Raw genomic sequence first — 15,640 nt, 5'->3', positions numbered from 1 at the left:
AGAAGCCGGCACACAGGTGAACACTGTAATCTTGATCAGTCCGTTTGTTTAAACTCGTACCTTGATAGTTTTGGTGCCATTGAATGGAACTTCAAAGTAGTGATCTACAATCTCACGGTATGGGTCTCACGTGTGATGCTGCTATGGTTTCACGAACGCTTTCTTTCGAAAATATGCGTGGAGCAGCGTGTTGGGAACAATGGCACTGGATTATTGCTCAGCTACGCACTCTGCTTTGCTGATTGCCAAACTTTTTATACAATCCGCTCTTCAGGTTTCAGTAAGGCATGACGCTTGTTACCCTAAACGCCACCGCTGAACGATGTTACCTCACCACACAATTGGTTTTTTAAGAATACAAATCCGTTGGGCCAGCTCAGGTAGATCACTTTGGACGTAGTCATCTCAGGCTGTCACATCAACGCTGATATTACACTGACAAGAAAACATGTGTAATTAGATCTAAATTCATTGGGCGGAGGATGGGAGAGTCGATAGGGGAGGGAACTTGTGCCAACCTACCACACTAAGCTGCGCATACCTCCAAATGTCCATCCGGAGAGGAACTCATAGCATGAACGTTACGGATGACAGTTAATCACCATACACCGCAATGTCTTCAACAAGCACGAACACAGTCGAGTTAACCCAATCTTGAAAGGAGGACTGCACCAACAGTACTCAAACTATTCCGAATTTCTTCATACCCTTTTGTCCAGTCACACCTTGTTCATCCCGAAGTTTGTATCATAAAGGTGATAGGGAAACTAACACCCACCTCGATCACCGGTGATTTGGCATACCCAGCAAACGGTCGAGTCACCAAACCTGGTAAGACCTGATGTCTTTCGTTACTGAAACACTGATGTGCATCCATGTTTCACTTACCTCGTTACGAACTCGTTAGAACTACCCGATACCACCGCCACCTCTAAGAAACTTGAAGCCAAAAACATGATGCCACCCCGTATCATTCATCCACAAAGGCACGAGGAAGCATATCGGTGGCAGTAAATAAAGCTAAGAAATGGACAGGGATGGTGAGTTCCTACGGTACTCCTTGTGGTGACTTTGATTGTAGTAGTTCGTACGGTGGCAGACAATCGCGTTGTTAGGTTTGGGAATCTCTTTTTTTGACTGTTCCATCTACAGTCCGCAAACATGAGGTTTGGGAAATACAAAGTCATATGAGGATGGATGTACCTTAGCAAACATTGCTGAGAGTTCCGTGTTTTAGCGCTGTACTTCTGTGAGCTTGAAGACACATTTTAAAGATCTAACTTTAGCAACCAGTTACCGGACAAGACTGATTACTAATAATAGAAACCAGTATATCAGAAAAGTCTGTCACATGTCGGGAAGAGGAGGTAAATAACACAATGAAGTTTAACAAAAAATTTGGAAGGAGTGAGCCGTTACAGTGGGAAGCATTAGATATAAAGATTTTGTAAAATGCCATTTCGACATCGACTTACGCAAGTACTTATACTGTAACGAGTGAGCCGTTACAGTGGGAAGCATTAGATATAAAGATTTTGTAAAATGCCATTTCGGCATCGACTTACGCAAGTACTTTATACTATAACTGTTTAGAGACTGTTACCCTAATTTCCTCAATGAGTGTATTTTGTACACAACCTTACGTTCCAGCTTTTTCACTTACGACGAGACAACGAAGAACCCAACCATAACATGTGTATAATCCAGGGGGGACAATGCATCTCACCTCATGGAGGTCACCAAGAGTAGTAGGTGCAAGGCCTACCCGGAAAAATAAGACAAAACATAGGTGATTGCAGTAAGCCCATCGTGGCTCTGGGGTGAGCCAGCCAGATGTGAGCCAGATGTGGATTGTTTGATTGACGAGAGTAGTGATAGGTAAGCCCAAATTTGTGTCACACATGAAACAACTGTATGCTGATACGATCCAATAGGCATAAGTTGCACGAAACACGCCGTGTTCCTAATGCACAATCATGTTGACGGCTACAGTTTGGTAAACCAAACGTTTCGAGTGTCTTTGATACAAGACTGGTGAATCATACTAAAAGCTAGTCAGGCGCTCTTTCCGTTAAACCTGTACACTACACCGCATATTTAATTGAACATGTAGTGACAGGTAACAGATTCAGAATAGGCAGTGTGTCATTAAGAAATTCAGCACTTCGTAGTGCACGCTTCACGGAACTGGGGAAATAGTTAACACAAAGTCAAAAAATATCTCATTCGCATACTAGGGTGGTATTCAAAGGAGAGCTTTCAGCAAATTTATAGTTGGTGTGCTACGTCTAGTTAACAGTAACTTTGAAATTTGTACAGCGTCCGGTTCAACCTCATGAGTTTACTAAGACATCTCCTCCAACTGACTGTTTCCGAAGTCTTAACCTGCTCTTCAGGTCGTTCCTCGATTCTTGCCTCGTTTGTCACCAAGATGTACAGTTAAGAAAACTACAGCCTTCCACTTCAGACCTATGATGGCTAGAGAGCACAAAAACTGACCCGTTGCATGACACACTAGAAGTGGTATGCTCCATCCCTTCGGGTGTAGGCAGTGACAACATATACGCCTTCATTCTTTCCTCCCTAAGTAAAAATAATAAGTGTTCAACTTTATTTGGTGCTAACCTGCCATGTCACTCAAAGGAAGCACGAGGTCTGAGATACCGTCAGGTCAGCCAAGCGTAGACGGAAGGTTGGGTTCGAACCACGGACCTTCCGGTGAATAAGTTCGCGCCTTAGCTATTTCGGGCTGTCTTCCCTAACCAGTGATCACAAGATGTGCATGAACACCTAACTGAAAATTCCTTTAGTTGATACTATTAGTGTGTTTAGCGAGCTTGGCGTTCAGCTTAAAAAAACATTTCGTCGGCAGCCAAGGAGGAAGCGCAAGCGCAAGCATATCATATCACTTATACATATACGTACATATATTTGCATGTACATGCAAATCAGCTTAATACAAGCACGCACTTACACCTAAAACTGTTTATACGGCTTACTGGACCAAAGTGTGTGTGGATTGCTGAGGCTAAAATACTCACAAGATTCCGTCGTCAAGCTTTTGTAGCACTGGAAGAATGTTCGGTTGTGATCGTACAGCAATGCTTGCCAACATAAGCGGCATCTTCCGCTGTGTTGCAAACAGGTTTCTTCAGCACCAGTAGCTGATTCTCAAACAACACTGATTCATAGAGTTAATCCACGCGACTCAGAATGCAGGCAGTGATCAAATCGATCAATTCCAGGACTAACTAAATAAGGAGTAGTTTCAGGTAAAATGGTTGGTATCAGTGAAGACAGCAGTTGACTTTGTATTTCATCTTCGAAATCCATGTTTGACTTCACAATAGAAAAAGTAGTCTTGAAAAGTATGCAAAATCGTTTGCTTCGAACAGACAAGCTTCGCGTATTCTCTCCGACAAACGCCTCGTCGTACGACCAACGTAACATGCTCATCCAAGCATATGCATAAGTACACAATGTTGTCCCTCAAACGGAACATGATAACAATGCTAGAAATTAAACTCATGCACAGACTGACGGTCGTATAAGTAACAGCCATTTCACCGAGTACGTCTACATCAGATGAAGGATTTGATGTAGATGAGTGAGTGCTGTGTGGTACACTGAGTCATGAACTGGGTGCATTTGATTGTAAGTCTTTGAGGATAGCGGATATGCGAAAATGTGATCGGAGTTTTTTTTATTCCTGTCATCTTCAATTTGAATGAGAACACTGGTATTCAGTCAACTGTGATGAACGGAACACCAGAAAGGAACTGAAAACGGCATGGTGCCAGCTTACCACAAGCATTCATTGGGGACTAATACCTCCAGAAATCTTGAAACTAACATCGATTAGCTGTTTCATTTTGCACTCGCTCTAGTCGGGAAAATGCATCTCCATCAATCTTTCCTGTAAATCTCTAATGAGGTTTCTAATTTGTGGCAGCGGACCGAAGTTACCGAATCCGGTATACTGGGCTGTCCAAATGGATCTTGCGCTGTATGTAGTCATAGGCCATCTTCAGAAATTCTAACTGACCGCTACGTTGTGCTTCCACACTTAAGCTTGCTATTGGCGTGGACTAACCTGATCCTATTAGCAAGTCGGTTGTACCGATGTTATCATTGAAAACCACAGAGATACTGTGCACGTAGTCACGTTGACCAAATGTGAACCCAGAGCACAACGACAGGCAAACTTCACCTGGACAGCCTAGAGTGGGGACCAGGTTGACTTCCGGACAGAAGCTGAAGAAAGGATTCATACAAACCTCATCTTTGAGCTGACAGATTTCGTTGTCGAAACCGAACTATTGCAGGTGGAAAGCAGGAATAGCTCCGTGTGATCGAAAGTCGGTTTTACATTTTCTTCAACAATGCAATCAATCAAGTCGCGAACCTAATCTTTAATATCCGTGAACGCACGTTACTACATATTACTACGAGGCCAGTGGAAAACCTGATGGTGTTCGACCGTTGGAACTCCAATCCGTCTACTAACCTAGAAGGAATGAAACCATGGTGACCTTTCTCTTCCAACCAGTTCTAATAGGCTGTCAAGCCATTTTTTCAAATCTTAGTGGGAATTGAATATGTTAAGAATAGGTCTGAGATATGAACCGGGTTTAAGTAATTCTTAGAAGCTCATAAAACTGAAGTATTGCTATACCTGGAGTCACTGACATCGACGCTTCCTTGCTGTTTGTGGAGGCACAGTACTTTGGAAATGGCCTTTTCCATAGACGGTAACCTATTTTTCTCTACGACCATATCAAATTTTAATTATTTCGACAAAATGTCACTCATCCTATTATACAATACAACTATCTCCGCAACTTTATTTGACCTGTAAATTGATCCTGGGTCATTTTTATACTTTCATTGCCCCAAAACGTTTTTTGTCGAAAACTGTTTCACTCTCAGCATACACCTTTAGTCTTAAGAATATGAACTAACTAGTGCTGACTTCAGCACATTTAGGTCTTTAGAAGTCTCGTCTAACCGTCGATCATGATTTCTGGGGATTGTCATAAATTTATGGCATATTGGCCACAAGGATCATATGACCTTGTTAAATGCCCTAATCCACATTACGTACTGCATGCATATAGTTCTTGTGAGAGTTAAGACTTGATTCGTCCTGATAGAGTAAGGTGCTAAATTTTCAACGGCACCGTCCTGTGATCCAGATTTTCAAGGTTACCCGTGCTTTGCGGTTGATTTAAACACCATCCGACCAGAGACCATCTGTCAATTCCACAAATGTCATCTTCAGAGAAAAATCACTGCTACTATTTTTGCTGCATAGGTTAACCTTCATTTCTATCTTCGAAAAGTAACCAAGCAATGAAAAAAAATCATGGATCGAAAAACTTGCTAAGCAACCATGAAGAGAAAGCCTTTTCAGATAACTTCAAAACAACACTAAGTTAAGATGCGATGTAAAGTTAGTTCAGTTATATTCGTGTGCAAAAAAGTGCATCAGGAATACTCACGACTGCATCCATTGTTCTCAATATATCACAGGCCATCACGCCTTGGAGGTACTCTTCCAGGATACCCTTAATGGGGAAAATCCATTGTGAATAGGTAAGACTTACTTTTCGTTCTGCCATTTTCCCGCGGAAGAGAATGTCCAGTTTTGATGGAAAGTATGGGACGTGAACTCGTTTGCCACGTCTAGTGATCAATACAAGGGGGGGTATTGGAGTTAATTTAAACCAAACCTCACCCCAGGGTAAGCAAAACCCGAACTCGTAGTTGATTTCGAACAGCACTGTTCATTGTGCCGAATTCGGCTATTGTCTTCTTCATTGTCCATTCGTATTTCCCATGTGTTACTTTGATGAGATACCTGTAGGATTAGCAACCAATTCAGGCACGGTTACTGAACGTGACGCATCTCACCAACTGGAATCCGAAAATCGGAATCTTCTGTGATGGTGAGTGGTTGAACTTGGTGGTTGGTCCTTACTCCCAACCGAATGTCCCGATTCATTGATGCCAATTATTTTAACAAATACCGGTGCATTCGGAGTGTATAGCATTCCGGAAAACTGTGATCCAACGATGATCTCTGTGAGAGATGCTGCAAAAAACCTAGGGTTTGGATTTTTCATTGCCTTACGATCGGTGATCCCAAGGTTTGAGTCGACGGTGGTGTTCAGCAAATCAGCTTCGTTGTCTCCGGACATCGATTGGAATAGTAGGTGAACAGATTGATGCTCAAATACAAACACTTGTCACCTCAACAGTCTGTACTCTGAAAAGTAGGGTATTGTAGTGTTATTAAACTGAGACGATGAAATGATACTAAGAGGCTGGTTTGGATTGCAAGGAACCACAATCCACTCAGCCACTGGCTCTAATAATGTAAAGATGCTTTACCGGCAGCCAAAGCAAACTGTTGTTCGCATTGTCGGGGATTGCTTTTTTCACCGTCGTTATTTGATCTTGATAATCACACACAGAGTATAACTGACAATTGTTGTTCTTCGAAAATGACCATCGTGTTTTGTCTCGTCAATGCCGCTCAGCTTGCGGGTATTTCATCCAAGGATCCTTGTGGATCGAGGCAGCTACTATCCGGTTTTGTCAAGTAAATACCACATCTGTTCAAACGCTAGAACACTGGATCCTACTGGATAATAATAATCGTTCAGCTGTAGCGCCCCTTCGGTGCCTAGCTGCCATGCCACCCGAAGGAAGCACGAGGGCTGGGATACTGTCAGGTTGCCCAAGCCTAGACAGGGGAAGTTGAGTGGCGGAGGTCGGATTCGAACCACGGACATTCCGGTCAGTAAATTCGCGCTCTAACCACTTGAGCCATCCTACTGGAATCGTCCAGACATATCTTCGCTTTCCACCGATTTAGCAACAGTCTTCCAGTATAACACCCCAGAACCAAACCGGCATACTGGATTTCATAATCATGTGATTACAGGTTATGATAACAACAAGAAGACGTGCAAGATCCATGGAGGAAGCGTCGAAGAGACATTCCAAACAGCTGGAGGTTGTAGTAGTATTTTGTGATATCACATGCGACAGTTTCCTGGTAGAACAGAACTCCCAGGGGGCTTATGCTGGCACATAGTCGTGGAATTCATCCATTTACGAATGACATGTTGAACACATTTTCATGGTATAGCAATACCTTGGAGAAGCTCTGGGATTAGTGGCAGCTACCGGAGGTGTACTTTGGATTCTTCTCAAACGAGTGACTTGTAATAGGTTCAGGCCACCTTTTTATCACAATAGAATGTCCGTATGACTTCTTTGCGGTAGAATCGTACGGTAATTTTTGTCTCCGGTATTCCAGTTGAGGTTGAAATATCTGACTTCATTAATCATCTTGTTATCTGTTGAATAGTTAGAACGGCGTGTTTGAGGATCTACTTATTCTGCTTTTCTTAACAGGTTGCGCAATCCAGGCACCATTACAACGTTTTTTCTCAGAGGCAGCGATCGTGCAGGCAGTTTGCACCCGCAGACTTCTGAAGTATTTCTTGCAACCAAGTTAATTATACCGCGAAAACTTCTGAGTCAGTTCCGCAACAGTTACCCGCGTCCATTAATGACTAATATAGGGCTGGTTGGATAATGTCAATATGCCCGCTTATGTAGTCTATAGGCCTGACACAGAAGCAAAATTGTCATCTCTTTGAGTTAAAATATGGTTTGATCAATACACCGTATCATCTGATGAATATGCCTCAAGAATTAATAAATTCTACTGATGTCACATACTTCCGTATCGAACAATAGAGGGCCAGCCGCTTTCTACGGGAATTTCAAGTCATCTGCATGGCATTGTGGATAGATACGCTTCCTGAAGTAAGCACACTGGGACGAATGAGATATCTTTTGAGCGTGGGAAAAATAGTATTTCATATTTCCCGGTTTCACCCTTTGACCTGCTGTCCTCTATTACGAAAACAAAGAGCATGGACATCTTCATCCATCGATCTATTCTGGTATGATATTTCCGGTTCCAAAACAGCCATCTTGTTTGTCAACCTAAAAAATTGAGTTCATATGTTTCTTGCACCTATCAAGCTTTTCGGACACTAAATACAATCATCGAGTGGGTTTTTCTTATCGCTTGGCCGCCGATTTCTCATTCTCTCTTCCTGAGCAGCTTGTGGTCGTCTTGCCTCAGTCAGAAAACCCACAACGGATTACATCCCGTACAATGTCCACACGCATCATTGATTTGGAACTAACTTATTTTTGACTTAAGTTAATGGACCATGTAAGCCTGATTTTTCTGAGAATCTCAACTGATTATAAGCCAGTAGTTTCAGAGTGGATGAAATATATTTAGTTCTTTCTGTCTTACGTTCGATCCAAGGCGAAGAACAAGTAATGTACAGCCTCGCTGTAATAGTACATAACACAAAGTCCACATGTTCAACATTTAGTCGATGCACAACCTATAATGCATCTAAGATGTGAAACATTACTCCGTGACTACTCCTTATACTGCTGTCTGAGCGCTGAGGACACTATATAGCATAGCCCTATCTCCTGGTCTTCCAGTCCATGTTGAGATCACGGGTCTCCTTAGATTTGTTCGTGCTATAGGTTTTGACCAATCAAATTAGTTTCACGTATTACTCAGCAGATTCTATTGTCACGATGGGTAGTCAGATCTTCTCCCGGTGCGGCGCTGTGGTCAAAACAGGTAAGGATCACACTGCTCAAGTATTTTTTTCGAGAACACTGAAAACGTCAACGATGAGTAATGTATCACCACTGAAAATAAAGTTTTACGCCTCGGATTCGTGAAACAAAATGGAAAGGCCTGCTTTTAGCGTGAACCAACTTTACAATCCTATTAGTGTGCGCTTTTAAATCTGCATTTTCCGTCTTTAAACTCCATTTGTTTTTCTCTCACACGTTCCATGGATTTATAAGAGGAAAAATGCCTGCAGTCTATCTAGCCTCGCGTGATCGTCTTTGTGCATGGTTGGAGACGTTGCATGGTACGGCTGTTAGTCGATGTCAATAAGGCTGCTGTTATTCTTTCCTACTCGGGTTGTCTGAATAAGCGTGTAGATGTGTATACTACTCGGAATGATTGTGGCAGACTACTAATAGGTTCATTTCTCATTCGTTTGTTTTCGTTTTTAACGATGTCTTTCAAATAACTTGTCACACGATATCAAAGCGTTGGTGTTAAATCCTAATATGATGGCATCTCAATTAAGCCATATGGATGGAGATTCGGCGCGTTTAGTGTTATTTCATGACGAACTGTCTCTACTCCTACACAATTTGGACCAGTTGGATGACATGCAACAATGTAGGCTCGTAAATCTCAGAGCTACTTTTTCAACGGGGCAGTTTAGTTGAGCTGGTCAGTTATGAACCTCAAATCAAGGGAATATTGTCCGGCAGTTTGCTAGCTGATCGAGTTTGCCTAATGCTCAGCAACTTATTTGACTGTTCTTCAAAACATAGTTCGTCCTTTGGCTAGGGACGCAGCTTTCCAAGGAACATCTGTCGCCTTTCTGAAGCCCACTTCCATATGCTTCCCAATTATGAACTGACGAACACAAATCTGAGCGCACGGTTCAACTGCAAAGAAATTCTTCAATTCGCCATTGAACATACTTTTGGCACCTGTTTCTCAAGTGTTATAGAGGCTTGATTCTGTGTGGGAAATACTGGGTTCTGAATACGCCAGCCCTCCCAAATCACGATGCAGTCCCACATATCCAGGAACCCCCGGTTAGCTTCGGGGGTCGATATGGTCATTTTTATCACCAAGTGTTAGTTGTTTGAGACAACAACTTCAAGGCTCCAACGATCACATAATAAAATTCAGTCCATTTTTCAGATGGCATTATATTTTTGAAAACTCACATCAAGCCTTTCATATTTTATAAACCAAGTCGTAGTCAAATGCATCTACCATGAGGTCGGTCATCTTCGACCATCAAACGCGATAAAGTCAATCATCAGCCTCAGCTGCCAAATAAATGCATGAAGAATCAGGCAGAACGGTACTCTGGCTGCCGGAAAAGGTGTCCACGGGTTACCTTTTGTTTGACTTTGCGGAGGTTTGTGGACGGGGGCGACCGATTAGCGATTTTACAGGCCTGAATACTTTGGCTGCCACTCAATGGTTTATGAGGGTCTATGGTGGATAGTGATCTACCACATATCCGCACTAGGTTGTGCCAATTTAATGTAAAAATTACTTTGGGTAAGCAGGTGAACGGCAACACTGAGTTGTCGTTTTTATACGATGTTGTCATTCTATACGATGGTCGCACTGACATACGCTAAATACAGATTGGTCTGCGCCTTCAGTATCCGCCACGTCGAATTCAAAACACTCAACTTTGTTGCAAACAACTTGAATAGTCCTGCAGCAGCCGATTTGTAACATTTGGTAATCGCTGACATGTTCTCAAAAGGCAAATAAGAATATCTTTAATCGTTTCAAATTTGGTTAGCCGTTCAGCACTGCCCTTGTGTATTAAAAGGACGAAAATGTCCTATCTTTGATCGCCAGAAACCTCTCATTAACACACTTTGGATAGGACTTTGACAAATACAATTCACAACCTAGTCTTTATTTTTACCTGATTCGTAAATGATACATGGCAACTCGTCACGTAGATAAAGTTGTCGCGGGGGCTTTATCAAGGATGTAATAAGTGGCCCCAGACTACCCACACATGTTGACATCATAGCTTTTTCCACCGCACAACAACTAGTAATCAAGCTCTGTTTCTCCTAACAGGAAAATAAATCCTTCCTGTCGTCGCTAATACTTCCATTCGTCCACACTGTTCAATTATATATTTTACAGACTATATAAAGCTCTGGAGAATTGTTCGTGTCACTGTTTTTCCAGCACTCATCCAGGAGGACCCGCGGATAAGATGCAGGTGTTTAGAGAAAAACCGGACCAAGTATCTTGTCTTTCCTATTTTGATCAACACGTCTTTTGCACCAAGAATGGATATGAGTCAGTATCCAGCATGACTTTAGTAACAATGCCTGAAGCCGCAACCGCCAACATGCCAATAACTAACTGACACCCATCCATCCGGCTAACACATGTATGAAGTAACCCTTCCTAACGCCCTATTTGCGCGTATGAAGGCACATCATATATGCTTTTCACTCTTGTCCAAAAAGCAATGATAAGTCATTAGAATAAACAAATGTGTAGACGCTCGTGTGCAGTCTTCTTGTACTTAGTCCTAAACAGTGACTGGCAAGCCCTAATGTCTACGTGGCTGCCTATGGGAGGTTTTGAAAAGATCCCACCGAAAACTTCCATATCCTACATAATTCCAGTTACTATAGCAAGTGACATCAACCCCCCTAAACAGAAAAGAAAAGCTGCCTACAAATGTACATAGCTTAGCTACCATCTGCAGCTCCACTTATCCGTTATTTGCTACTGCTGCAACTCTTAAATTCTCGATACAGTATTTGCAGTTAACTAAAAAAAACTTTAATACATTGGTTTGAGAAAAATTCAGCCGGTGTATCTATCATTCTGCTGACTCGTTTAGTAACAAAACCTGAATGCTGTGACACCAGCTTAATGAGCCTCACGCGGGACCCATTTAGCGCAATAAGCCCAATGGATGATGGGACAAAACAATCCGCGAGACTTCACTGATGATGATGACGGCTCAACGCCTCGTAACATAACATGAAAACAGTAGTGAGGTGAAAAAATAGAACAGATAGGTACCTTAGCGAACAAATACCTTTGCAAACAAATTCGGTCTAGCGAGAGACTCACCTGAAACCCAGCTGAATTTCTCGTTTGTGATGTTTCCAGGCACCTGAATGTGCTGCACCAGGCCAACTCATGTTTCACTTGCTACGATATTCGAGACATCGCGATACATGTACATTCATACACATAAGGTGCAGCACACTCAGTTATATGGAAACACCACGAACGAGGAATTCAGTTGGATTCCAGGTGAGCCTCTAGCAAGACCAAATTAGTTTGCAAATGAGTGTATTTCGCTAATTTTGTGCAATTTTATTTCAAGTAGAACATAAGGTTGATGACCCCAAAGAAGGGCAAGACCGATCGTGCGCTGTCGAAGAGTTTTCAGTAACGTTATGGGATTGGTGCAGTACGAAGATAGGTACCTTTTTTAAAGTAAAACTCAGAACATCTAAGAACACGAGACTGCTCTAAAAGAGAATATATGGGGGACTCAGCAGCGTATGTTCGGCGATTCACAACTTTTGGTAGGCACATTTTCAGAAAATGCGAACCGTTGAAAAATAAATATGCTTAGCTTTAACGAAAATTGAAGTATTGACGTTATATAAGGACAGTTCTAGACAAGTCACGAAACTGTCAGACACTTCCCTCCACAAATGAGTGGTAGCAAAAATTAGATATGTCCTCTGGATGGATAGGGAAATAAACGCGTGGCCCAGAGCATTAGGGAAAATGTGCGTGAACCAAAAATTACGAAAAGCCAGGAAAATACAGTGGTTCCTAAAACCTATGGAACTACTAAGTATTCCGAAAAAGGTATATAAGCTTCTATAAGATCAAAATAATCGGAAATGTTAAGAAACACTCCAACCTATTTTCATTCAACACTATTTGCCGACACGGTTGACTGAGTGCCTTTATGTTGGATATCATATAGACGGTCACATCTCTCATAACCTGATAGAGGAGTGCAACAGATGAAGTTGAACTGAGCAAGGCCGTTTCGTTACGAGCTACTACAGACCTGTTACTAGGGCTACCGCGACTGATGGGGTCAACCAAGGTTTGCAGGCGAGGAAGGACGGAGACATGTGGGATTCAGCGGTTTCGCCATCCGGACTTCTTAGATGTGGAATTTAAGAAGGATCCATCAGAAAAGGTTCATACTGAGCTTTTATACAAAGAAGTGAGTTAAATATTTTGGACCGGGGTTCGACGAGTGATCAACGGACCGCCTACTCAAAAAGTTGTTAGGCGGTCCCACTCCAACTTCTGCCTCTCCGGTGACAGTTTCTCAAAATTTATTCAGTACCTAAGATGTGCATATAGACGGTCCTCGGGTGTCTGCCTTAGCTTCTAGGTATCCCAGTGGCTCGACAATAGAAAAAGGCGATCAAGTTTTTTTGTTTCCGCAATCATGCTCGTGTGACACTGGCCCTCTATAAAATCTATAGGGACGATTATGTGTCTCTGTTTCGCTGTGGAAAGGAATAGAGCAGGGTTTCAGCGGGTAATTTGTGCTGGTTAACTCAAAACAACTTACAGCTAGCTTTGGATTCACCCAATCTACGTAGTAAACGCAATGAGGAGCCGGTGTTACTTCTTGGAAAATTAGCACAGTGCGACTTAAGCTTGGCCCACCTGAGACAAAAACCTCCAACAATGGCAGACACATTTTCCTATTGATTCCTGTGAGCAAGTGATCGTTTCAATTAATCGGTCTTTTTTGAAGTAATTCTGTCCCTCACACCGGTATGTCGTACAGTATAACGCCCAGGCTGTCGTGCCACAGTATGGTATATCTTTTACAGGCCATCTGAGCATCGTCGATTCTCGTGTGTTGCAGCAAAGCAACCATGCCTAGTCACTTGCACCTAAATGGTTACCCATGATCGTCCTGTCCCTGTCAGAATTATGGCATTGTCAGATTGCACCTTTATAGTCTGTCTTTAGGGAGTCAAAATCGCAATAGTGGTATACTCCTTTTTAAAGCGTTGTGTACAATCCTCGAAACGCAGTGAAGTATCACCAATTGGAGTCCTGACTTTCAGCATATTGATGTTTGACACTGCTGTCCTTCCGAAGCTAAATCACGAACCATGATCTATACACCTTATTTCAGTCTACACACATTCAGTAGCACTGTTTGTTCTTTTCCTGAGTCTTCATGCAAGTCTTCCCGTTGCTGTTTAGTTGCATTTTCAAACCTACATGTCATGCATAGGTCCAAGCCCGTCAACTCCACATAGTAGTCTTTGTGGTAAGTTTGCTGTCCCACTCACGGTTGTCTGTCAGTCCAACCTTCGAAGGGAGCTTTACAGCTTCAAAGTGGGAGAGACGATTTACTCTCCGGAAATCTCTTCCTCATTTTTACTATTTCTGGAGATATTCCAAACAGTCCAGAAATCAGTGACCAACTTCCAAAATTTTGTTCGCCTTCTGTTCAGCACTAAGCTTTTTCGAGGCACCGGTGGTAAACATAGATGTTTTTGCCACCAATAAGGAGGATGGTAGTAACCACCTCCATCTTTATTGCCTGGACCGGGTCTTCCGGTCCACAACTAATGGACGCTTTTCCCTCAGTCTTCTGTTGATTTTTTGACAAATTAACTGAGCTCAGTGAGAATCCTTTTATTCCTGCAAACATTGATTCCAATCTGGTATGTCTCAGTCGCTTCCCACCGGCATACATTCAGTCTGTGAAAAGATCAGCCTTCGGGCTTTTGATTTCTCAGAACAGCAGATGAAGGTAAGCTATTTGAGCTTTAATTTCCTGAGGCTCTCCACAGTTTCCAATTTTATGAGTAGTATTCCGCACCGGTAGAAAAAGCCTTTCAAGATGCTTCCAGCTACATGTTACAGTTTCACCTAGCTGAGTCATTTACTTACCATGGGTGGTCCTTACAACAAATTTTGGAGTCACGTACACGGGCTGGAGTAAAATGAGTGAAACTGGATTCAGCAGCAGTTCATTCCACTTTCAATCTGTGTTCCTTCTAAAACTCGAATCGATCGATTCATCTCCTATGTATTCAAGTTCACCGCTATAATCGATTATTGCGGTGAACTTGAATACATAGGAGATGCTATTACTACAAACTCGTAAACGACTTCTCGTCAGTTCGTCCCATACGAACTGGACATACACGATAAATACCGCATTTTCGATTGTATGATTATACATAGTCGCAGAATGGCGCTGATTTGTGTCAACAACACTCTCATGTAGAGACCGTGTAGCTCGCCGGACCGTTTAACTCGCCGGGGATTATATTTTAAAAAAACGTTCCACCTTAGGCAAAGATGGAGTCCGACTGGAACAAACAATTAAAAAAGCTGTTGCAGTGCAAATGAATCAAATTAAGGTTATATTTTTTGTTGAAACCCTACGAAGCCATTCATGAACTCCTCACATATCACAAAAATGAAAAATCAAAATGTTGTGGTAATAGTGATATTCCTGAAATACCCTAGTCAATAAATATGAACTAGCCGACATCCATTGTTGCATCTGTCATTTATCTGTACTCTCATTCAACCGCTATATTCGATTATTCTTTCAAATTCTTTGAGTTCGGCCGATATCGAATTCACGATGAAGGCTTTTTCAGCCCAAACACCAACCTGCACATGAACCACGCAGCATCCTGTAAGATTTTCATATGCCCGCCGTTGACAACCTTGAAGATAAAAACAATTCACGGATTCATGGATTGATACTGAGGGTCGAAGCATTTGCCCAAGTGTCCCGGGTCGGTTTTGTTCTTGTCGGTCAGTTGCTGTCGTTCACCTGAAAGGCAGAAGTGTAAAAAGGGTGTAGCACTGCTCTTTATGTTCTCACCCGTGGCAGTAGGTTTGCCAGCGCGATGAATCGCATAAATAAATGTCTAATAGTGCTTTAAAATGGGTTCTAGAAGG

The 15,640-nt window shown here is 42.4% G+C and overlaps 1 protein-coding gene across 1 annotated transcript in view; it reads right to left on the bottom strand.

Annotated features, from left to right (window-relative positions):
* The window catches only part of T265_05014 (hypothetical protein), a gene marked incomplete at both ends in the record, with an annotated part of 64,406 nt that extends 58,206 nt beyond the window's left edge, over positions 1-6,200 (bottom strand). Inside the window, 3 exons of the mRNA XM_009169904.1 lie at positions 5,502-5,685; positions 5,738-5,860; positions 5,914-6,200. Of these exons, the coding sequence (XP_009168168.1) occupies positions 5,502-5,685; positions 5,738-5,860; positions 5,914-6,200 (594 nt within the window). The remainder of the gene's footprint in view (positions 1-5,501; positions 5,686-5,737; positions 5,861-5,913) is intronic.
* Positions 6,201-15,640: the final 9,440 nt, after the last annotated feature.

The sequence above is a fragment of the Opisthorchis viverrini genome (genome assembly GCF_000715545.1).
Source record: "Opisthorchis viverrini unplaced genomic scaffold opera_v5_88, whole genome shotgun sequence".
In the NCBI taxonomy this organism is placed as follows: Eukaryota; Metazoa; Platyhelminthes; class Trematoda; order Opisthorchiida; family Opisthorchiidae; genus Opisthorchis; species Opisthorchis viverrini.
Note: the sequence above shows the minus strand (reverse complement) of the source record. Positions and strands in the feature narration are given on the sequence as shown.